General features: G+C 42.0%; 1 protein-coding gene across 9 annotated transcripts in view; it reads right to left on the bottom strand.

Annotated features, from left to right (window-relative positions):
* The window catches only part of PPP1R12B (protein phosphatase 1 regulatory subunit 12B), a 161,123-nt gene that overhangs the window by 12,857 nt on the left and 122,388 nt on the right, over positions 1 to 25,878 (bottom strand). For 7 of the 9 annotated variants that reach the window (XM_053247061.1, XM_053247059.1, XM_053247062.1 and 4 more), the window contains 5 exons: positions 12,836 to 12,852; positions 11,695 to 11,833; positions 10,186 to 10,290; positions 9,929 to 9,982; positions 8,155 to 8,205 (listed from right to left, as the gene is read on the bottom strand). The exons of 1 other annotated variant lie outside the window; for it this stretch is intronic. In XM_053247061.1, the coding sequence (XP_053103036.1) occupies positions 8,155 to 8,205; positions 9,929 to 9,982; positions 10,186 to 10,290; positions 11,695 to 11,833; positions 12,836 to 12,852 (366 nt within the window). Of the gene's footprint in view, positions 1 to 8,154; positions 8,206 to 9,928; positions 9,983 to 10,185; positions 10,291 to 11,694; positions 11,834 to 12,835; positions 12,853 to 25,878 lie in introns of those variants that run through there. One more of the 9 variants, XR_008306393.1, reaches the window with a different exon arrangement.

A 25,878-nucleotide genomic window follows, 5' to 3' on the forward strand; every position in this document is an offset into this window, starting at 1 on the left:
CAGGCCCGAAATGGACTAAAGGTAGCACAAACTGGCTTTGGAGACTTAAGGGGAGGCTGGTGGGAGTTTGGGAGCCACCACCCACGGCAGCTCCCAAACTCCTACCAGCCCACGGCAGCCGCAAGAAGCTGTAAAGTAAGCCATTTTACTCACAATTAGGGGCTTCAAACTGGCCCGGTCAGTTCTGAGGTTGAGCCTTCAAACTGTGCCGGTTCTCTCACCCCTAAATCATACCAAGGTCAAAGACCAAGGTAAGAAGGAAGTTGAAAGGGAAAGTCAGGAGGATCAAATCAGTGATCCTTATTTAAAACCACAGTACTAGGAGCACAGTTAGAATGTATATCAAGGAGGAGGAAAATTACCACCAAGTTCAGGAGGACACCAGCATGGCTAACAAGTTGAGGCAGGGAAGCTATAAAAAGGGAAGAAGACTTCCTTCAGAAAATGGAAGTCCTGCCAAAATGAAGAGAATAGGAAGGAACATAAACTCTGGCAAAAGAAATGCAAAGAAAGTTTGAGGAGTATATAGCTAGAAGTGTCAAGAGGAATAACAAAAAAATCTTTAAATATATCAAAAGTAGAAAACCTGCCAGGGAGGCAGTTGGACCCTTAGATAATGATAGTGTGAAAGGGATTATTAAGGAGGATAAGGCGATTGCAGAGAAGCTGAATGAGTTATTTGCATCTGTCTTCACAGCAGAGGAAACTGACCATATGCCCTCTCAGAATTGTGCTTTTCAGGTTTCAGCGGCTGAGGAACTGGGCCAATTTGAGGTAACAAGGAAAGCTCTTGAAAAGCTAAACATTAACAAATTGCTAGGGCTAGATGGCATCCACCCAAGAGTTCTGAAGGAACTCAAATATGAAATTGCCGATCTCCTAGCAAAAATATATAACTTGTCCTTACAATCAGGCTCTGTACCAGAGGACTGGAAAGTAGCCAAGGTGACTCTTTAATAATAAATAAAAATTATTTATTATTAAATAAATTTATTTAATAATAAATAAAAAATATAAAATCTTGATAAAGATTTGATAAAATCTTTATCAAGATTTTGATAAAGTTCCACACCAAAGGCTCTTGAGTAAACTTATCAGTCCTGGGATAAGGGTACAAGTTCATGTATGGATTGGTAACTGGTTGAAGGTCAGGAAACAGAGAGTAGGAATACATGGACAGTTTTCACAATGGAGGTAGGTAGGGAGTGGGGTCCCCCAGGGATCGTTACTGGGAGCAGTGCTCTTCAACTTGTTCATAAACAATCTAGAAGTTGGGGTGACCAGTGAAGTGGCCAAATTTGCAGATGACATTAAACCATGTAGGGTAGTGAAATCCACAATCGATTGTGAGGAACTCCAAAAAGATCTCTCCAAACTGGGTGAGTGGGCGACAAAATGGCAAATGCGGTTCAATGTTAGCAAGTGTAAAGTGATGCAGATTGGGACAAACACCACCAATTTCAGATGCTGATGGGATCTGAGCTGTCAGCAACTGACCAGGAGAGGGATCTCGGGGGGGGGGTGGACGTGGACAGCTCATTGAAAGTGTTGTCTCACTGTATGGCAGCTGTGAAAAAGGCTAATTCCATGCTAGGAATCATTAGGAAGGGGACTGAAAATAAAAATGCTAATATTACAATGCCCTTATACAAATCTATGGTGTGGCCACATCTGGAGTACTGTGTACAGCTTTGATCACTGTATCTTAAGGAGGATATTGTAGAACTGGAAAAAGTGCAGAAGGCAGCAACCAAAATGATCAGGGGCCTGGAACACCTTCCTTACGAGGCTTGGCTACAGCATCTGGGGCTCATTACCTTGGAAAAGAGGCAACTAAGGGAAGACATGATCGAGGTGTATAAAATTATGCATGGAGTGGAGAGGGTGGACAGAGAAATCACAACCCAATTTGTACCATAAAGTAAACCAAGGGGGTGGACACTGATGCACAAGCTTTATAGATAAATCTCAGAATCTACTGCAAACAGCAAGCAGGGTCCAAGAACAGAAGTTTTAACCTTTCCAAATTGATTTGTAACTTAAGCAAAACTTTTTAAAGTGATCAGTGAAGATGATGTAGTGCCTGAGGAAGGCTATGGACTGTGAGATAAAAAAGCTTTCCAGTCAATATAAAAAGCACTAATGGTTTTAAAATCTAGAACCAGGTTATATTGATTATTTGGGGCAGCAAGTCCTTAGGGATATAATGGCAATATGCATTCCATTCAATTCCATGCCATCCTTCATTTATTTGGTGTTTTTTTCACCTTCAAAGCATATTGATTCAATCTAGACTGCAACCAAAAAACCCTCTAACATTTTGGACAGATATTTAAGAGTACAGCTCATGTGAACTTGTTTCTTCTTAACTTAGAATATTAAACTGATAAAACTGGTGAATAAAACCAGTAAAAATGCACTAAGTAACACACAACAGTGATCATCAATCTATTTGTGATTGCTTTGCAAGATAAACATAGCAGTCCAATGCCTAACATTCTCCTTATGCCCCATCCCACATAGCAAAGAAAAGTTATTGATTGATTATTTTATACAACATTACATTACAAGATCCCAACAAGCTTTGTGCTCTTCAGTGAGGAAAAGGATTAAGAAATGACACTGTTCCAAAAGACCATGAAGATACTTTGAGCACATCGCTCAACATATCCTGGAATTTTGCAATATATTTGCAACAGTCTATTACTTTCCCCTTTAGTTCTAGTGCTGCCCTCTTCCCTCCCCTGCCCTCTTGTGCTCCTTGCATTTAGGCATTGATTGAAGGCAAAGCTGACATGCCTGACTCATCCTGCATTAATTCAGTCGTTCACAGGCTCATGGTTGTTATGTTACATAGGAGCAAGAATCAAAGTCCAGACAACCAAGTGAATGCATCAACACAAGTTTGATTACTGAAAACAGCACTGTAGAGTCTATCAGTATCCCACTTATCAAAAGATAGGGCAATTGCAAGGCTTAATTGCTCAAAATTCCAGATGACTGAGTTTATATAACTGAGCAGTGAAGCTGAGAACCACTGTATGATCAAGTAATCCTGAAAGTTTACCAACACTGCTGAAATTGAGAGTAAAGCTCAGCCTTCCATGTCATCTTCTAAGTGAGTTGCTGATAGCATAAAAAAGTTAAAGCACAGTTAAAGGGGAGTTTCTGGACAAGTAATAGGCCAAAATGTAACAAAAGCACAGGAGGGAATGGAGGCAGGGTGCATGCAAATTTGCTTTAGCACCACAAGACGACTCTGGCTATAAAAAGCTGTGGACAGTTAGGGCATGCAATACATGAAATGGATGCCAGTCCAGAAAAGCAGATATGGCCTGTATTATCACCACTACACACAGGTGAACAAAAGGTTATGTATTCATTTTAAATATTGCTTCAATAAATGGAAATGGTAGTAAAACTATGAACTACTTTCATACTTCTATCACTTTCACTGTTGCTATACACTTCACAGCTGTATACTTCAGCAAACAGTCCTATAGGATAAAATGTGCACTTTTTACGACTGCTTTCGTCTTCCGCTAGTCACGCCATACATTCACAGCAACAGCAGAGTGCATCATGTGCAGCACACTTCTGCAAAATTCATCTATTCTTCTCATTTCTCTATTCAGTCCCATCTTGATGATGATGATGATGATGATGATGATGATGATGATGATGATATTTCATTAACATAGTGGCAAGCTTGTTCCTCTGTATTGCTATTTTAATTCTTTAAGAGTTTACCATGTGAATAATGATACTTTAACATAACCTTTAAAGAGGGTGCATTACTGGTTCAGCCTAGTGCTTTGAAGGATCAATATCTCAGCCTCTCTCCTACAACTGTGGATTCCAGAACAGGGTTTAATATGGACTTCAGCTGCTGACATATTTCTTTATAGAGATAAATTGAAATCCAAATGAAGCAAGACTTCAAAGAATTATCACACTCAGTAAAAACATCTGAAGCCCTTTTGAAGGGCAATATGAAATTGAAACCATCTCCAGCAAGGCAGGAAATGGCTTTCATCAGTTTCAGGGGTCCGTCCAGCAGCTTCTTGAAGCAGAGAAATTTCTTGTTGTTCATAGCAATGAAGCTATGTTCTATTTGGTTCTTATACAAAAGGGAAATAAGCACCACGAAGCAGACAAAAGAACAAAGACATATTCTGGAAAGAGAAGTATTTGCATATTACAGGAACCAATATACTAGTGCAAAGTCAGCTTAATGCTTTTACATCACCAGGGTAGCACAACACATCGCCTCTTCATTTACCAGGAATTGCAGTAGCAGGAAGACAGTAGTTCTTCAGTACAGATGTGGGGGGGGCGGGGGGGGGGGAGAGGAAAGGCAAGTCAAAGGAGTTGCCTGAAGGGGCAAATTGCTACTCCAACTATAGAGCAGTTCTGTCAGTTTCAAATAGATGGAAAGCCCAAATGGGGATGCAAGAAAACCAGATACTGCCCAACACCTCTTATATATTTACTGTTCTACCAATGGATCCACTAGCTTCAAGTGATATTTTGGAGTCGGGAAAAATGAATGACCAGGAAGTAATACAAGTGTACAACATTTCCCCCAAAGCTGCCATGAGGGGGAAAATCATACCTTGTACAAAAGTCTGTTGAACTGCGTTTCAGAGTAAAGAGAACACCAAAGCTATTTTAATTTTGCACTGACAGGAATAATTTTGGGAGATATGGAGGAGCTAGCAGTATAGTGGTAAATTTTTGAAGGTCAGGAGCTTGTCATGACAACCCCCTTAGTTATGCCCCCCACTAAGATGACAGAACAGAAAATGAACTTCACATTCTGGAGGAGCATAAGTTGTTCTGCCCTGAGCTTCCATTGTAAGGAATGGAATTTTACACGCCATTCTTCACATTGTGTTCTCACTGTCCCTAAGTGTGCACTTTTGGCGCACACTGTATAACCCAATTTGCCCAATTCACATCTGAACTGCCCCCACTACCCTGGCTCTTTCTCCCCACCTCCCAAGCAGTGCACTGCTCCTTCACTGCCAGCTCTTTCCTCTCCCTCCCCAGTAGATACAGTACTTCCTGCCCCCTGCAGGTCCCTCCACTTTCCTCACTTTATTTGGCAGCACACTGGCACCAGCACAGCTACTTTATTTCCACCTCTGGCATTTTCAAAAGCCAGAGGGGAAAGGCATGGAAGGAAGAAAGGAAGATGAGAGCAGTGCGCTGAGCTAGAGCATCTTCATGAGGGTGGATGCCTAACTTTCACTAAGAGGGTACATGGATGGCACCTTTTAAAAAATTGTGTGTGAATGTGACTGTGTGGGGCTATTCTGACGATCGCAAAAATCGGGCTAGGAAAGCCTAGCCCAATTTTTGTCATTCATCAGAACCATCAGGCTCGGCTGCGAGCCCAGTGGTTCTAGAGTGGGTAACCCACTCGAGAACCCCTGCCCTTAGCCCGGGTTTGCGGAGCAAGCGCTCCGCAAACCCGGGCTATCTGCTCGTGAGTGGCCACGGCGTGGCTCCGTGCCTTGGCTACTCGTGAGTAGACCCCCAACCAGGAGACGAAAAGCCACCTCCCGGCTCCGGGGGTCTCCCCAATATGCCCTGTGCACTCGCGCAAGGCATACTGGGGCTTGCGGGAGCTGCATGGCCCACGAGCTCCCCAGCCCCCGCCGGCTCCGTCTCGGAGCCAGCAATCATGTGGGCAGCTGATCTGGCCACCCAGGGCTCCCTCCCCGCTCGTGAGTGGGGAGAGCGGGCTTAGCCCGCTCTTCACACTCACCGCCCCAAACTGGGTCTCATGGATCGTGAGACCCGGTCCTGTGTGTGTTTTGCCCAAAGGATCATGGTATGTGGGGCTGCTCTGCTTAAACCCTGAGAATCCATCACCCCTCTCACTTTCCCTTCTCTCCACTGCTGGGTCACGGGCTTTTCTTGTGCTTCTTAATGCTGTGCATTCACGCGCCTATCTGAGGAATAGCGCTGCCAAACCTACCCAAGACTTGCTTGCACTATGACTTTCTGGAGCCCAGTTTTGCTCAGCTGGTCAGAGCATGGGAGGAGCTAAGCCAGTTGCTGCTCTTTCCCTTCGTGCTTTGCTTCCCTCCTCTCTCTGTCATCCAGAGGAAAATAAGGGAAGGATGCAAATAAGATCAGGGAAGTTATTGTGTCCCCAAGGACCGAGTTCCCATTTATTGTGGCTGGGGATAATAGTTCTAGTCAGGCGCAGAGCCAGCCGAGCGGCGGCCTGTGTCCAGCCCCGCTCGGCGGCCCCTTCCTAAATGCCCATGCGCGTGACGTCATGCACACAGGGCGTGGCTTGGGCTCCATAGGAGCCCAGAGCGAACTCCCCCCTCCCACGCCTGGGCCACCGAGAGCCCGGGCAAACTTTCTGCCAAGTATTTCAGGCAGCTCCGACTGCCTAATAGAATGTTTTTCCCTTCCTCTCCCTCTCTGGAGGGAGAGAGAGGGGAAAACGTCCTATTTGGCAGCCGACCCTGCCTGAAATGACGCTCCGAGAGCTCGTTCGGGCTCTCGGCAGCCCAGGCCACGCCCCCTTGTCATGTGACTTTGTCATGTGCAAGGGGGAATGGCCTGGGCTGCCAAGAGCCCAAACGAGCTCTCGGAGCATCATTTCAGGCAGGGTCGGCTGCCGAATAGGACGTTTTCTCTCTTTCTCCCTCCAGAGAGGGAGAGGAAGGGAAAAACATTCTATTAGGCAGTCGGAGCTGCCTGAAATACTTGGCAGAAAGTTTGCCTGGGCTCTCGGCGGCCCGGACGTGGGAGTTTGCTCTGGGCTCCTATGGAGCCCGAGTCACACAGGGCGGGGCTCTCTTGGTGGCTTCTCGCCATTGGTGGCTTGGGTTCTTTGAACCCTTTCACCCAATGGTGGCTCCGCCCCTGGTTCTAGTTTAACAACAGCTGTAGAGCTAAAGTTGCCTCCTCCTGCCCTAGACATAATGGTTGCACAGAGGAAGCAGGAATTGGCTTCCTAGGAATTATGAGTCTTTTAAAGCCAAAGGCCTTACGATATCGGACTGGTAATATAGCAAGTGACCCTTAGTTATGCTTGCAATTTTCTACACATTATGTTATGTTTTCTAATATGTGTATACATAGTGCACACAATGATATGTAAACTTCCAACATTTCCCAGCAAACATATATGAGGTGATTAATCAATTTAAGATAATCACAATCTTTATGGAGAAGCTATGCAATGGGGAATAGGGGAATATGTTGTTTTCTTGCTCATAAACTATCATTACTCAAACTCGACATTTATTAACACTGAAGTTGCCGTAAAAAACTGCTGCATTTTAAGTGACAGTTTGATAAAGAGCTGCTGTATGATTTCATGCAGAGCCCTTGCCTTAGGGCTTTGCATACACACTTTTCATCTTATTGCTGTGATTACTGCATCGAGGTAACTTCTGTTTGCACCTGTACAAGCCTACTTCTATGTAATGCCTAATGTTTTTACCAGTGCAGTGACGAACCACTTCTGCATTCTCAGAAGTCATTCTACTCTACCTTGGTCTGGAAGAGTATTTTGACACGGAAACTCAGGCTCTGTAATACTATAATTTATTGCATTTATACCCCACCTTTCTTCCATGATTAACTCAAAGAGAATTCCCAGGGAGTCTCACATCCAAGCACTGACTAGACTCAGATTTGCTTGGTTTAGGTAGGTTGCTGCATCATGTGCTTTCAGACCATAGCCCTGGTAATAACAAGGGCCACAATTCAGCAGTTAGGGTTTCACTGTTAAGGAGCACCAGAATTCAGGCCTATCCAAGGCATACAAAATCCAAAGGAAAACCATACAATTAAAATGTAGAAATGGTGTGGGGAGCCATTTGTTTCCAAGAAGCTCAAGTAGGTTTATACATCCCCTGCATCTGTCTTCACAATAACCACATGAGTAGGTTAGGCCATGAGCTAGTGACTGGTCCAAGGTCACCCAGTGAGTTTTGTGGCTAAACGGGGATTTGAATCCAAGGCACTCCAGCCTTAGCTCAACATTCTACCTACAAGTTTATTAGGCTGTGTTGGGACCTAAAGGTTTGACTGGCGCCAAGAAATTGCCATTGCAGCACTGTATATCTGTAACAATACCACTAGGCACAGGGAGAAACACAAGTGAGGACATTTTCATACCTTCATCTCTTCCTCCATTTCAGAGAGTTTCCGCTCAAGAGCTCGTTTCTCCTGTTTAGAAAGCAATATGTTCACAGTGATGATCTTGCATGTTACTTGTGGAAATGTAGTCATGCTAGCTATTTTTTTTACAAAGACAGACGGTGTGAATGAGTGGTTTCCCAAGCAGAATACAATCCTTCATTTAAAAAAAAAAAAAAATTGGCAAAGCCCTATTTGTTGTTCATGAACACAGTTCATTCTCTTTCACATACAGAAAGAGAGTGAGTGTATCTCTCTCTCTCTCTTACTCTCTCTCTCACACACACCCCTGGTTCAGATGTGATGTGGAATCAGTGTTAAGCATCCCATTTCTACCTGCACATTCACATCCAATTTAGGTCACAATATAAACCAAGATTGATTGTGACATCTGAACTGACTGATCTGTTTGTTCTAGCCTTCATTAGTATTATAACTAATACTTATATTTTGCTTTTCAACAAAAGTGTTCACAAAAACAGTTTACGTAGAATAATAAATAAGATAGCTCCCTGTCCTAAAAGGCCTTGCAATCTAGAAACACCAGCAACAGCCAGTAGCTCTCCCTCTGCTAGATATAAGAGAGTCACCATTAAAAGGTGCCTTTTTGCTCAGTTAACCAATGTTCTTGTCATTAGATTGCTGCCTCTTATGAGAAAAAAGCCAGCTCTCAGCCCCAGACTATGGTTGAAGGGGCTGATCAACACTCTCAGAATAATTTATCTAATTGGTTTGAGAGTTCTCTATTGGGTGCATTCTATTACTAAAGTAATGCTGAAACAGTCCCAACCTGCTAAAATGGAGACACACATCTGTATCAAACTGCTCTCCTAACTAGAGAGCTTCAGGTCTCTATGAGGTGGCACCTCATAAGAGAAGAAGTACACCAAGTCTAAGAAAGTTCCAGAAACAAAATAGAAGGATGGCTTCAATCATTTATGCCTTACACTCTTCTACTGAGCTGTGCCTGAAGGCTGAGAGAGAGAGAGAATACAGCAATGTGAGCGGGGAGGGAGAGGGAGAAAATATGAATGAATATACAGGACTTAAAGTACAACTATTATTGAAGTATTTATATACTGCTTTAGTACATAAATTTTTAGTTTCAGAAAAAGTGGTTTTAGAAGTGGTTTACAAAGCAAAATTTTACTCCAAGTATCTTTTGCTACTTAGTCTGAAGAAAAGTACTTTGAGGGACAACAAGTCCTAAAGAAACAGCTCTGAGATAATGGATAAAGAGGATTCAATATAAGTTCAATGTTTGCATATGAAGCCTGTTATCACTTGAAGTCTAAATTATAGTAAACATTTGAGACATTATCCTTTGAAGAGGACTGCCTGGATTTTTAAAAAATGTGTCAGTATTGTGACTCGTTTGTAAATCAAATGAGTCACATATTATTTTAGTCATTTATGAAAAAATGAATGTATATTTCATTTCATCCATTTTCAAAAATAATTTGGCATCAATTACCATACAACAGTAATTTCTGAGCCAAATTACTAGTAATGTATTAAATTGCAGCATTTTATGATACAGTAGCAAGTTGAAATGAACTGTTTTACAGTGAACAAAAAGTGCTGATAAATAAGTCTGAGAAACTAGACAGATCAGGAGTCGGGTATTGTCCAACCATTCCTGGAAAAGGAACAGAATCAACTTTTTGTAATAGTATTTCTCTTTCAAAATTAGCATACATTTTAAAGCCATGTTAGATTATAAGCAGACACACTGGAGACCAGGAATACATACCCTCTTTTCCATCTCAAGCATACTTGAACGGTCAGAAGTTTTTTCTTGCTTCTGCTGTTGAAATGAAAAATAAAAAGTTCTTACAAAACTAGGTTTAATAAAAGGGATGTGTAAATCATTTTTATCTTCATTTGAGAAACAATAGATAGTCCTCCTCAGAAGCTATTAAACTCCCAACAGCAGAGCCACTAAACGCACTCAGTCCTCCCAGCTACATTTTCAATACTGTAATGCCACATGTTGCCAGATTTGCTCACCTGGGCTACCTTGTCTAGTTTTACTCTGACATCGACAAGCTCCACTTGAGCATCTTGCAGTTTTGACTTCAGCTTTTGATTTTCAGACAGAGCACTCTCATAGAGCTGAATGGGAAGAGAGAACAAGAATTATTCCTCAATTTCAGATAGAGTCAATCTACTGAAACATCAACAGCAATAGAGGAAAGCTGCCCAACCTCCTGCAGTCAACTCAAGAGGCCATCAGATTTTAATGCAATAATATTAACTCGCTGGCCTGGGCACAGAGCATCTGTGCCTCTAGTTCTCTTCCTTCCTTCCCCCTCCCTCTTGGCTCTCCCCACTTTCTCAGCTCCCCTGTCCGCCACCACCACTTTCTCTCCTGCCACCACTTTCTTCCCCCCTTCCTCCCCGCCACTTTCCTCTGCCCCTCACGGCAGCTCAGTTGTGAACTCTCACGAGAGCTGCCACACATGGGATTAGCGACGGGTACGTCTTAGAGAATTATATAGCTAGATAGATTGACAGTCAATAGCACTGGGTATATCTGCTCTCTCTCTCATTTTAGGAGAGAAGATTAAAAAACCCACATGTGCATACAACATTTTCTGCTATACTCCTATACAATGTTCTGCTATGTACACATTTCCATGGCAGACAATCAGGGGGTCCATAGCAGATATGTCATTCTGGAAAGGGAAAGCACTACCCTGCTTTCTAACCCAATTATTCCTAAGCAAAACCTTCAAGAGCGCCCTAAAAACTTACTTGTTTCTAAATTGCTCTTAAGAATTTTTAATTGGTTTTAAATAGTTCTGAACTGTTTTACATTTGTTTTTATATTATTTTAAGCAGTTTGTTTTAAATGGTGTTTTTGTTTTTTACTCGTTGTGCACCGAGAAGCAAGTATCTTCCTGCTCCGTTATCATCAAAATATGTAATTGCACCAGTGATGTTATGCTTTTTTGTTTTCTCTGGTAATAAGCAAAATTATGTGTTGTTTTGACTAATGAAATACACTGATATTTCAAGTGGACGATGCACAAAAGTTGATAAGTATTCTGATGTTAACCAGAAATCTATATATTTAATAGTGTAACAATATTCCCTATCAATGGGAAATTAAGTTAAAGATAATGAGCTGCTAAAGGCAAGCCCACAGTTGAGGTAGAAGATGGGGAGACTAATCAGATTCCTGCTAAATGCTCCCAGTTCTCAGCATTGAACTCGTTTGCTTGGTTTACTTATATTTATGTTATGGTTTTACTTATGTTCTCATCTGGACCAAAGAAAATACTTATGAAATGAATTCCTTTTTGGTTTTAAGAGGCCCCTTAACATTACTGGTACTTTACTGGGAATATGCTGTCTTGGTCTTTATGCATATATTTAAACACATTTTTCCTTCTCTAACAGAACCCAGCTTTCTACAAAGAAAGCTGCACTTGAAACTGCTGCTTGTTAGATTGATGAGAGAAAGGGGAGGGACAACGAAGCAAGGACTAAAGACAGTCCATTTCAGTGACCTACTTTTTTATAATCCCTACTACTGTCATCCTCTGTTCTGCTGCTGAGGGCAGCCAAACGATTCTCCCTCCTGGTGTAGGCACTGCTCCGGCCTGTGGGCCGATCGCTGTAGGTATCAGGGGTTGAGCTTGCTGTGTCCAACCTAGAGACAGACAAAATATCTTGTCAATCTAAAATTGTAACTTCACTTGCTTTTAATAACCACTTACTAACTTGCACCTTCCCACTCACTTTTTTTTTAAAAAGCCTAATGTTTGGGTAATCTCAGAAAACAAGATGAGGAAACAGAAAGGAACAATTTTAGAAGAAATGCCCTATTCACATGCAGCAAAAGTCCACCCCAGCCCACCCACCCCGAAATATTGTTCTCTATTCAGATAGGCAGGGAAGAGGACAATTTGAAATGCTTCACTCAAACTGACACAAAAAGATTTAGCTCCTTTTGCTACCGACTTTCAACACAAATTTGATTCTGGGAAAGGAAAAGGCATTCCAATTATATGGAAGGGAGTCTACCACAACTGATAGTCCTTTTGAGATGGGCTATCAGGAGATTCGCTTCTGACTTCAAAGCAGTTAGCAGAAAATGCTGTTCATTAAAAATGGTAGTAAGCTGCATTAATAAAAGCTAGGGATGTGCATGAAACAGATTTTGCATTTCATTTCGAGCTCAAAACGAAACTTTAAAAATGCTCAAAATATTTCATAGAAACAGCGGCCAAGCAGGCTGTTTTGATTAAACAAACCCGAAATGTTTAGAGTGTTTCAAGTGCCATTTTGAGAGCTGTTTTTCCGAGGACAGCTGGTCTACCAACTGGGGTTGTCGGGTAAACCAGGCCTCTGCTCCGAACTTAGCATGTTGGCCTGCCTACGAGGACTGGTCTACCGGCTGTGTGAGGTAGGTAGACCAGGCCTCTGAGGCAGGAAGACAGGCTAAGTCTGGAGCGGAGGCCTGGTCTACCCACCGACCCCAATTGGTAGACCAACTCTCCCTGGGAAAACAGGGTCATTTTGTTTCTAGCATGAAACAGTTCCCTTATTCCAAGGGAGTTTTGTTTCGAGCTCAGAAAACTCAAAAAGGCATGTTTTGCGCTCGAAACATTTTGCATATCCCTAATAAAAGCATGCTTACTGAAGATCTTACCTGGAAAGTCTTTCATGCTATAAGAAGGGGGGGAAAGAAAACAGAATTATTGATTAAGAAATACCAGTATTAACATTCCAGTAGTAAAGCTGTAGCCACTGAAATCTGCCAGGTGTAAAAATGGACACTGTGAATCCAGCAAGTCAGAATTGATGGACCTTGTTTATAATTTCATGGAACCACTTGTATATTTGCAATTTAAGACTGTGAGCCAAAAATCCTATTAATTATGCCCATTGGTAACTGGTACTTATGACATCAGGTTTGCATTAGGACGAGCTTGATTATGTTGTACTGAAGAATGAGTCCAAAACTAAGGTTTATTTACAAACACTATTAAAGCCATTTTGTTAGGATGAACTGGCTTATCCTTACATTGGAAAATACTTTCAAAATTATCAAAGTGGCTATTACTTGCTGAGGGAGATGGAAGAAAAAGTATAGCCACACATGCCAAAAAATGCATTCCTTTCAAGGATCCAATATATGCATTGCCAATATTATTAAGGAAGCTTAATGGAACCTGTCAGAAGCAGCAGAAGCACAATATCAGCAGCAACTACTTCTACCTCCGATGATCAACAGCATTTCAGTATTCTAGGCTACAGGGGTTTGGTGAGATGGTTAGGAATCTTTACTTATGTTATGAGTAGTTTTGTATTACCCTGCTCAGTAATCACTCAGTCTACTAACATACCCGTACTGTATAACAATGCTATGTATCTTATATATCTTGGCTATCAGACTTGCCTGACATCAAAAAAAGTGTTGTTACTGCCTTTTCTTTTTCTTTTGGTAGTATATGCTGAAAACTGTTAAATGCCTTTTCCTTGTTATCCCACTGATTCTGCTCTGGCCCTAATAAAAAAGAGTTCTGCACATATTCTTGGGAAACTTGGCTATGACCACAGTCTCTTACCTTCCAGCTTACATTCAAGTTCAATCTACATATTTAAAAGTATACAATTAAATGATGAGCTTCAACTAAATGCTTGTGATTGGTTAGGTCCCATGTGAGATCATTACATCACTTTTGATCAAAACATCTTTACAAAATGGGAAGCTGGGTTTTGTCTATTTGACAAACACCCATACAATATTATGATTTGTGACAATGCTGGAAAAAACTATTGGTATGTTTCATTCTAGTCACTTAAGCATGCTCTTAAGATGGGACTAAAAATCTTAATTAAAAAGGCAGATCGCCCTTTGTGTCTCTTTTTGGAGAGCCTTCAAAGAAAAAGCATTGAGCTTCGCATTAATCCCAAATCATATCTATCATATTTTGATATCACATCTTGCTATTCCTTATGCACTCATTCTCATCTCTGAGGCAGGCCACTATTTTGTATAACAAGAAGTTGAGGCTGAGAAGTTCCCCATGAGGTTAATCAAAAAGCAATTTGAACCAGATCTCCCAGGTTCGGAATGAATACTTTATTCAAGGCAACACTGCCATTAAGATCACATGTCAATTATCCAGCTTTGGATAACTGATGTGTTCCTTGTCAGCATTTGAACTGTTCCCCCCACCCGCAGATGGCAAGGTGAAAGAGGAATTTTCACCTATTTGGTTGAATTTTAATGAATTGTCTATGCTTTGAAACAGAAGATATATATCCTTAAGAGATGTCACCTGCACCCTTTCTTTACCTCCTGCGCTGGTTGTATCTTATTATGTTTAACTTATGTTTAGGGCTTTTTCTCTTCCTTTTCTCTTCCATTTACACTCACATATATTATTACTATCCTCGTTCATTGCAATAAAGAGAAAAAGGAAAAAGATCACATAAACCCTTCAATAGTGTATAAGTAAAGTTTCAGAGACATATCCAAAACTTATATTCTTTTGACTCAGATTATTTCCCAAGTCTCCAAGCTCTGGTATTCTTTTGTGAAGCCTCTCTAGTAAGATTTGCTTCCAAGAATTTGCTTCCAAGGTCACTGCAGGACCAAAGCCTGCACCCTACTGTATGCCTCTTGACCCCCCAAAATTCATTTACTTCCCTTGACGGAAGACTGTAAAGAAAAAGAAAAATTAACAAAGCTCCAATTGAAATTCATTCCAGTGTGTTACATACTCCTGAACCAATTGCTTTCAATGACAGCTTATCATACCATGTCAAACTTAACAGAGATAATCCATTTAATTTTAAGATTAGCAAGCATTACAACCTAAATATTTACGTTCTGGAACAACACTGAGAAAAAGACTTCAAATAGGAAATCTCTTTAAAGAATGAGCACTGGAGAAACAGAAGTATAGAGCCACACGAGAGGTAAAGGCAGGAGTATGAATGACCGTTACACTGTCAACGGATGAAAATAAAAGTGAAAGTGTGTTGTAGACAGGTTTTAATCAATCACATCATGTGATCACATATAAACATGGCAACCATAAATCACTTCTAGAAAGATGGAAGTGTAATCTGTAAGCTTCACAAAGTTGGCCTGAGTCAAGATTTGGATTCTTCCCTAACAGAGTTTCATGGAAACCTTAAATCCAGTTTTGCAGCATTTCTAATTGAAAGCACCATGGGCATGAAAGAGAAACCCTATGCATTCTACTAGTTTAAAACAAGCTGGTGATAGAGAGAAATGAATACCAGACACCCAACAAACAGAATGTAATCATTTTTTGAAGCCAAAGGGTATAGGCCTAACACTTTCTTAGAAATAATTTCCACTAAAATCCACCGGACTTGCATCTGATGTCTTGTCAAGTTACTCAAGTGAATAAGTGGTTAACAAGTTACAGGAAATAATTTGACATTTCAGATGTTGCTCCTTGGAAAGCTTAGACCTTTTCCAGTACTTGGAAGCCTTGAATACACTTGGCCTGTTTGTATTCCACATAAACTTAATGATGCAGCCTTGGTTTATTAAAACTAAAGCTGAGACAAGAGTGAATTTTTTGTGAGCAGCTGTGTTATGGATTGATTTAGAAAGAAAAGCCAGCCCTTGATATTAGTGCAGCTGTTGATAATAGCTGCGTTTTAATTAAGGTTTCAAAACAGTTCCCATCCTCAACTCAACTGGCTACAAGTTTTCAGACCCCCAAAAAAGGTTGGAAGACAAATATTCTCCTCCTGCAAGATAAGACAATGAAGTCTTCTTTTCCACAAACTCTTACTTCACAAGTCCCTGCAACATCAACTGACATGAATACTATCCTACAGAAGCAACATGAATACCATTTCTCAGTTAAAAAACAGTAGGCAACAACAATAACTGGGGATTTCAGACCAGCTTGGATAATATGCCTGCACAACACTAACCACAGACATGTTCAAAATGAATTTTCAAAACAAATATTTCTAAAATTGCAGGTGGCAAGTGCCATCTTAAGTGGCATTATTTCCTGGGTCTGTCAGAAGCGGGAATACCATTTCTAAGATTATGTCTGCTGCAGCACATGTATACTGTATTATTTCTTTAGGACAGTTTTGTGTCACACTCACATTTATGCAGAGTTCATCAACAAATAGACTAAGCCTCATATGATTAATTGATGACGTTTTGGGTGGTAGCCCTAATTAGGTATTCAGAATCCACAGGGGCATAGTTTAGCTACTGTGTATCAGGCTCAGAATGGCTCACTGAGCAGCAGGGCATATTCCCGGTGCACCCTCACCTGGTGCACCCTGCTGCGCTTGCTGGGCTCTCCCCACGCCAGCTATCCGGCTCCTTTTTCCTCCTCTCCCTTTCCAGAGAGCCCCACCTCCTCTCCTTCTGATTGGTCGTGAGAAGCAGGCTCAGACTGCCCTTAGGGCAATAGGGCAACAGGGCATATTCCCGGTGTGCCCCATCCGCCCCACCCCACCTGGTGTGCCCCACCACACCCCTGTGCCCCAACTCCCACCATTAATTACCCATTCTGCTCAAAACCTGGCCCCTCCCCACATACATTCCACCACCCTCTCAGTGCCCCCAGTCCGGCCCTGCTGTGTATCAATGGATAGAAGTAGGTTATAATGCTGCTGGTGGTAATGAAAACAACCCAACACAAAAAGACAGAGTCTAATTTCAGGAACAGGATGGTAAGAACATTTCTCAAGCAATGAGAGATTATTTTTGTCCCCAAATGACTGTCTTTGGGAAGCCACAGGGAATTATGGGGCAGGGGGCAAAAGAGACCAACATCCCCTCTAAGGTGCATGGCTGCACGTGCGTGCGCCCCTCCCCCCTCCAAGCCCCTGGCGCAGCAATCCTTTAGAGCTGCTCACTTTCTCTCTCCTGCCGCTGGCTGCTGCTCCCTTGGCCCTCCCAAGAATGCCACTTCCTCTGTGCCTCGGCTCTCACCGACACCACCTTTCCCCATCGTCTCAGCTTCCCTTCCCTCCCATCCACCACCTCGGCCTCTCCCTGCCCGCCGCTTAGGCTCTTGTGCAGGGAATAATCTGTCTCCTGACTCCCTCCCAGAGTCCTGTTTGCTGCTGCCACCACCATGTGGTCTCTTGTCAGGGCAAGATCGATCTTGTCCTGGCAAGAGCCCACATCTCCACCAATCCCTGCCTGCCGCTTGGGCTCTTGTGCAGCTCTGACTCAGAGTCATTCCCACTGGTGAACCTTCTCATTTCCTTTCTAATGCAGCAAAAAAGCAACAGGACTGGAGTGACTTTACAATGAGGCTCCGCTGCAGCGGTTTTTGTGAGTGGCTACATGGCTAGTAGGGGGTAGCAGAGTTGTGGTGGGGAGTATCTCCAGTGTGCTTGGTGACTCTTTGGGCCTTCTTGGAGCCGAGGGACACCAGAAGGGGCTTTATCCCGGTATTTCCAGGTGCCATCGGCCAGACCGGGTCTGTTGGCACAGACCATAGCGTCTTCTCTTCACAAAAGCACGAGCGGCGGGCAGAGAGAGGTGGAGAGGGTGGGTGGGTGGGAAGAGAAGCTGGAGCTATGGGGAAAGGTTCTCTCTCTCTCTCTCCTTTCCCTATCTCTCTTTTGTCTCCTATGTTCCCACAGCATCTTCTCTTCTCTTCTAATTGTGTGTTCCTTCTCTATCTGCTTTTCCCAACTCCCCTTTGCTTCCTATGCTCTCTCTTCCTTCATTTATTGTGTGATAGCTATTAATTCCGCACACCCTCTTGTACAGTTTCACATTTTTGGTGCTGCCAAGGTTGCCAAATATTATTGTTCACACTGTGCTTCTGTTACCAAAGAGTTTAGGCTCCCATACACCAACATGACTCTGCATCACTGCTTTTATTCCCAGTTTTGTGTTCATTACCTTCATGCATGCATAGCCTCTCAGCGGTGATCTTTTAAAAATCCCTTTACTATATCTTATAAATAGAAATAAATAAATTTCCTTTAAAGGTAAAGTGTGCCGTCAAGTCAATTTTGACTCCTGGCGCCCACAGAGCCCTGTGGTTTTCTTTTGGTAAAATACGGGGTGGGGGGTTTATCATTGCCTCCTCCCACATAATACAAGATGATGCCTTTCAGCATCTTCCTATATTGCTACTGCCCGATATAGTACCAGTGGGAATTCAAACTGGCAACTTTCTGATTGTTAGTCAAGCATTTCCCCACTGTGCCATTATGTAACCTATTCTAATATTATCTCTTTAAATTCCCTTTAACATATCTGTGTATTAAATCAAATACCCTATTGGGATTTTAATTACATATGAATGTGGTATATTTGTTTGTTACGAGGGTGCCTAGTGTGTCAAGGTAATTAATGTTGATGCTCTACCATTATACATGCAATAATAATTTAAAAAGAAATATATATAATGTTGACTAAAATCATCACACTCTTATAGAATAAAGTTTCAACAGCATTCTTCATTTCAGATGTAGTTCTGTGAAAGTATCGAATAGTTTAAATCCAACGTTATTTTTACACTATACTGCAAATGCATGACTGGGAGATTATTTTAAGAAATATTTCTTAAAGAAATTGTAAAAACATATTAGAGGCACATTTATATTGAGACAAAATGAGACTGTTGCTGGTGTCTATCTTATGTTTCTTTTTAAATTGTGAGCCCTTTGGGGACAGGGATCCATCTTATTTATTTGTTATTTCTCTGTGTAAACCGCCCTGAGAAGTTTTTGGAAGGGCGGTAAAGAAATCAATCAATCAATCAAAATAAATGACAAGTGTTTGTGTACGTGCGTGCACTGTACCTATAGTGGCACATAAAAACACACATGTGCACACATTGCCTTGATACTGCCACCCAGAACAAAACTCATTCCGCTCACTGATGGAAAAAAATTAGAGGGAACACTGATAGAGAATTCCATTTCAACAATTCAATTGCTGGGAGGAAAAATTGCATTCAGAGAAAACACTGAGCCCAGTTGAGAAGAACCTTCCCAAGAGCCCAATTCCCCTGCAGTTGTTTCAGGGACAAAGGGAGCACTAACTACTGCTCTTTACCTCCACCACTGGAAATATGCTCCAAGACAACGCACCAGAGGCACATATTTGAGCCCAATTCCTCCCTCCTCCAACCACATAGACATTTTGGAAATGAAGGGAGGGATGAAACAGAGCAGTGCCTTGTACTGGCAGGCTGTTAAGTGAGGTGTGCTCATAACCCATATTCCCCTATCAGGCCAGGACTTCTGCTTACATTGTGCTGCTGGAGATACTCCCTAGTGGAAAGATGGAAGCACATATGTGCAATCACCGAGGAGTACCTTTAAAAACATGCTAAACCAGAGTGAACTAGGAACACATGTGTTCCTGCAAACATTCATGTTTGTGTCCCCCCCAACTCTCTACAGTGAGCCTCTGAGGTCAGCTTTATTCTGGGGGGGGGGGGCTGCATCCCCTCCATGTGCATTGGAGGACTATTATGAGACCATATTTTGTCTCCTGAGTAGAAAGCAGCAGCAGCATAACCACAGAGGAAGTAGTTTAAATAGCAATGGCTACAGTAAACCCACAGAAGAGTATTAAAATAAGCCCCAGAGAGAATTTTGACAAACTGGGCTTGGCTGACTCCACTGTGAGCCTGTGGCAGCGGACAATGGTATGAAAAGAAAGGAGCAAATGAAACTGAGCGCTCTCTATATATATAGAGAGAGAAGGGGGGGAGAGGGAGAGGGAGGGAGGGAACACCATTCACCATGCTCACTCCATATCTGTTTTTAATAAAGAGATCTAGGACAAGGTACAGTATAGGCAATTCTGTACAGCTGAACAACAAAAGGATTGTAAAAAGCCAGAAACAACATACAGTTTTGATTGGAGATACGAGTAGGATTAGGGAATATTAAAGTCTTGCTTTTAAATGTCAAAAGCTTTGACAGATGGCATAAGTGTAATTAAAACCATGTTCCTTAAAGAACATTTTTACAATAATGCAATTCTAAAGGCGGAGCACGAACAGTCAAGGATTCTTGCCAAAAGAGCAACTGGCTTAACTGGCTTCAGTTACTTTCTTTTGTGGCCAACACTTGACCCCAGAAGGATGGAAAGGGGAAAAAAAATCCAATATTTATGTTTCCTCAAATAAACACCACCACAAAAATCTCCAGGAACATTCCATCTATCCAACTGGCTGAACTAAAATAAACCCCACCAAGGCTACTTTAGATCATTCAGCAGAATATATTTTGCATTTTATGTACTATTACTGTCCTTGATATACAAGGAGGGTTCTATCACATGCTCAGGAGCAAACACTTTGGCACAACAATGGTTCTTGGGGCCTCAAACTCATTCATCACATGCCTCTATCCACCCAACCTTTTTTGGTCTCTTGCTCCTGGCTTCTAGCTGCTCTTTTGGCATCATTTAGCAGTGCCGCACAACTTTGCCCCTCCAGCTGCTGCTGGACTACAACTCCCATCATCTCCAGTGACAGTGGCCAATATGCAGGTATGATGGGAGCTGTAGTCCAACAGCAGTGGGATGGCCAAAGTTGTGCAGCCTCATATTAAAGTATTCTTCCTGTTGGCTACATGACCCCAAGAAATCAGGGATCATGTAGCCAGTGAGGAAATCATGGTGACACATAGTCAATCTGATTGCACTGTATGATGCCATCACTGAGGGAAACGAAGCATTGCTCTCATTCTGATTAGCAGAGAAAGGGAAGCAAAAATGACTGTGTAGATGCTTCTTCTCTTGCCCTGCTGAGCAAATAAACTGTCAGCTCAGTGCAGCAAAAATGTTGGTGCATGGAAGGAGGTACATGGAAAGAGGCTTCTGCACACCTGTCACTTACTGGATCAGGAGTCATGGTTGAAATGAGATGCACATCCGGGTGAACATGCCAGAGTGCAAAGGGGGACACAAATCCCATCAAAAACAATACTATGACAATGGACAGCACCTCATTTGGATGCTCGTTCTATTTAAGCTGCTGCTCATCCAGTGGACACAAGCCTGCTTCTGTCGTCTGAGGTTGACTGGAATGCCTGACTTGCCATGCTGAAGTTTCATTACCCACTATTTCCTCAAAAATGTGTTCCCTTTTTCAGCTGCAAACACTTTCGCTTCCCTGGGAAACCACTAAAAGAGAGAGAGTGTGTGTGTGTGGGTGCTTTCTGAGCGTGCAAGAATGCATAACATACTTGGCCTTAAGATTTTGTTCATCTCAGGGCAAAAGCACTATTGCAAACAATTCTTGATTCATGGATGCAGCTGTTTTTTCCTTGTGCTCCATGAAAATACCAAGTTTCATGCATATATCAAGCTTAGCAATGATAGCAATTAACTTCAAGGCTCTTTTCAGACAACCATGTTTTAGAAGAATGCTCTGAAGGTTTAAACAAACAAAAGGAAGCTCTTTTTAGGGTCTTTCCCCCTGCTACTCATGTGTGAAACATCCACTAACAGAGTTATTTGCCAAGACAACACACATCTTTAATGTTAACAAGCTTGATCCTGACAAAGCAATTGCAAATACTGGTTCAATTCCCCTTGTATAACATAGTGCTGTCAAATTGATTGAAACCTATACAGTTGCTTTTCTACAGTACACTTTCACCACAGGGCAAAGGTGAATGAATGGGAAACTTCAGAGGAGAAGGGGATATGCACATAAAGCTATGTATTATACTCATATCCCAGATCATGAATTATCTTGTCTTAGGCAAGAGGGCCATTTTACCTAGGGTTGATTTATAGGCCACAAGCTTTAAGAGCTGAAAGGCAGTGTTTAAATATACAATAATGGACAAACGTTGTTTTAATGAGATGTCAACATTAAGCAGCAGTGACATAAGTTATCATTAAAACTGGGGTGAAATCTGACTGTCCCTTTGCTGGAGATGGGGTTGCAAGTTGCTACTTATGCTGTGCTGCACTACTGGTACAATAAGAACACACCTTGACCTGTAATCACAGACAATAATAGACATAATGCTTAATTTAATACACAGTTATTGTACTACACGTTCTTTTCTCTTGAAGCCCAATGTTAAAAAAATTAGGGGGGGATTAAATTAGCAAAAAAATGTAGCTAAACTACAATAGTTTGACAGAATGATTACTGGAAATCACAACAACCATTTGGGGTTACGTTTGCTGATAGGTTGCGGGACTGATAGAAGCTTGGAAAGACTGAAGTGTTGAGGGTGGAAGCAAGGTAACGCTGAGAATATCCCGAATGAGTCAAAGTGCTTTCAGCTGAGGTTCCCCCAACCCCGACCCGCTTGCTTTGTGCATTTGTGTTAGCACAAGGATCTCCAATCCCATTCATGTGATTAATAACCAAGAGTAACTGAGCCACCTTTGAATAACCTAACACAAAGTATTATTTTTCAGGAGCTATAAATCAATGGATTTAACAGAATAAATCCTTATTTTTGTTGGAACATAATATTAAAGGATAAGCTTTTATGAATGGCAGTTTCAACATTTAGCTGAACGGCTTATGGTATTCACAATAAAAACCAAACATGTTGAATGAGAAACAAGTTCAGTAACCAACCAATATCTACATCTGATTAGCAGATGGTTCCAGTCCCAAAATAGGTCTGAAGTTATGAAGTATTACTAGGATTCATTACTTCTGGCTTTTAAAATTATTTATCATTTATATACTGCTCAAAATGTGTCTCTCTAGGCGGTGTATACAATTTAACACACAACAAATATAAAACAGAGTGAAAACAAAACCATTTCACAGAATAAAAACGTTAAAATAATTTCATGGGGGGAAACAAACATTTTAAAATTAATTTCAGCCAAAAGCCTGAGAAAACAGGTATGTCTTCCTGAAGGTCTTCCTAAAAGCAATGACAGATAGAGATGCTCTTATTTAGACAGGGAGCATATTCCAAAGCCCTGGGGCAGCCACAGAGAAGGTCCAGTCCTAGGGCGCCACCAAATGAGCCGGTGACAACTGTAACCAGACCTCTCCAGATAATCTTAATATGGTTAATGACAAAGAAGGCACTCTTATGTACTCTGGACCCAAGCCATTGAGGGCTTTATAGGCAATAACCAGCAATTTGTATTTTGAGGTGCAGTTCTTTTACATCGGTGTTATATGGTTGCCCCAGAGACTAGCCTGGCTGCTGCATTCTGTACCAATTGTAGTTTCCAGACTATGTACAAAGGCAGCCCCATGTAGCATATATTAGTCAAGCCTGGAGGTTTGACTACTGGAGCATATGCACCACTGTTTTAAAGTCATTTACCTCAAGAAACGGGCGTAGCTGACGTATCAGCTGAAGCGAATAAAGAGCGCTCCTGGCCACTGCCTCAACCTGAAAAACCAGGGAGAGTTCTGGATCCAGGAGCACTCCCAAACTACATACCTGATATTTCATGGGGAGTGTAACCCTATCCAGAACAAGCAGATCTAAACCATCTCCCAGGTCCTGACCCCCCACAGTCAGTACCTCTGTCTTATTTGGATTCAACTTTGGTTTGTTACTCCTCATCCAACCTATAACCACATCCAGGCAGGCATTTAGGGAGGATATGCCATTTCCTGATAAATTCAATATGGAGAAGTAGATCTGGGTGTTGTCAGCATAATGATAACACCCTGCACCAAACCTCCTGATGATCTCTCCCAGCAGTTTCATGTAGCTGTTAAAGAGCACTGGAGACATTATGGAGTCTTGTGGAACTTGCTCTGTAGAGCAGCAGTCTCCAGGTGACACCATCTGGAATCTACCAGAGGTAGGAATGGAACCACCCAATCCCACATCCCTCAGGTGACCCAGAAGGCTACCAGCCTCAGTTTCCCAGCTGCATTGTATTAATACCAAACCTACACCTCTGCATAAAGTGTCAAGATGGACTGTATTGTAAGGTAATAAAAATTAGATTTCAGAAATCTAATTTGGTTGACTATTTTAAAGATAAAAATAATTGGTCAAACATTCCATTCAGCAATAAAAGCTAACATGCTCTAGAAATAACATTGTAAGAGTAAATAAAAAGTAGGTACCCTTGTGCAGCGGGGAAATGACTTCATTAGCAAGCCAGAGGTTGCCGGTTCAAATCCCCACTGGTATGTTTCCCAGACTATGGGAAACACCTCTATCGGGCAGCAGCAATATAGGAAGATGCTGAAAGGCATCATCTCATACTGCTCGGGAGATGGCAGAGGTAAATCCCTCCCGTATTCTACCAAAGACAACCACAGGGCTCTGTGGTCACCAGGAGTCACACTGACTCCATGGTACACTTTACCTTTATCCTTGACCCAGAACGTGGAAGGCTTATCTTTAGAGCTTCATGAGAGGGGTTAAGGGGCAGAGCCTTCTGTTCACCCACCGACTTTTTATTATGCAGGAATGAAAATACATTTACATTACTTAGAAGGTGAATCAAGCTTGAATTACCTGCTGTTGTAGTGTCATGATAATCTCCCTCAGGAAGATTCTGTGAGGTCATAAATTCAAGCCCATCCTGACCCAAGCTGAAAGGGCCTATAACTTTATCAGCTTTACAAGGAAGAGCCTCAGTGGCAGATCACATGCACACCATGAGAACCAGGTCCTGCCCCATGGATGCTATGGATGTGTCATGGTGCATAGAAAAAGTAGGCCCAGTTAAAGGAGCTCAGTTTTCCCATGACTCAGTTCCTGTTCCTGTTCCTTCCTTTATAAGGTAAAGAATGATCAATGACATGTAGTTTTGACAGAAAAGCTTTAAACCAAAACCACTGTTACTGTTGGTAGCCTTAAAATTCAGTAATTCATTAACACTACTTACTGTGCTTCAGCCCTTTAGCAAACAGCTGCACAGCATATGGGAAATAAGTGCCAGATTTCTCTGATGGCTGCCTTGAAGGTTAACAGTGCTCTTTAGCTCAGTGGAGAACTTTGATGTTACAACTCTGGAGGTTTAAGCCTGGCTTGTGTCAAGTGTTATAGTTGTAGGTGGCCAGAATTATTCTTTTAAAAACTGACTTAAGGGAAGTGCCACAGGAAAAGGGCCATCTGTGTCACAGTGTGGATACAGACTCCTGGGAAGAGCAATAGTCTTGAACAATATGAGAGGTGTGGGTATGGCCATGATAGCACTTGGAGCGGTGCGGGGGAAGAGATGAGAGAGAGAGAGAATATAGCAGGGAACTGGTAGTTCCTTCTGAAGCCATTATGCCTGCAATATTTCAAGCAAATAGGTGCAGGGATGTCTGTTAAAAACACTTTTTTAAAGTTTTAAAACATGGTGCCAGTGGCTTGCTTTCAGGTGGAAGGGGGTGAAAATAGCAGGGAACTAATTGCTCTGAGAGCATAATGCCTGCAGAGGTCGTCTGCCAACATTAACAACATGATAAGACGCACAACAACACAGAGACCCCTCCCTCTCCTTGATACCTTCTAATTGTGACTGGCTGTATTTTCAAATTATATTTTAATACCACCCCATAGATAAGTCTCTAGGTGGTGTACACATGGTTAAAACAGCAATTAAAAATTAACATAGTTAAATTCTAAATGGTCTTTATCAAGCTGTAGTAAAATAAGATGCACCACCACTACCACCCGCCGCCGCCCAATTGCTCTTATCACTGACTGGCCGTAAGAAAACAACCTGGATCCTATTTGTCGAGTTCACTCAGTAAGAGTATTAAACTGATATATGCTTATTACTCACAATGAATTGTG

Source organism: Hemicordylus capensis, chromosome 4 (genome assembly GCF_027244095.1).
Source record: "Hemicordylus capensis ecotype Gifberg chromosome 4, rHemCap1.1.pri, whole genome shotgun sequence".
In the NCBI taxonomy this organism is placed as follows: Eukaryota; Metazoa; Chordata; class Lepidosauria; order Squamata; family Cordylidae; genus Hemicordylus; species Hemicordylus capensis.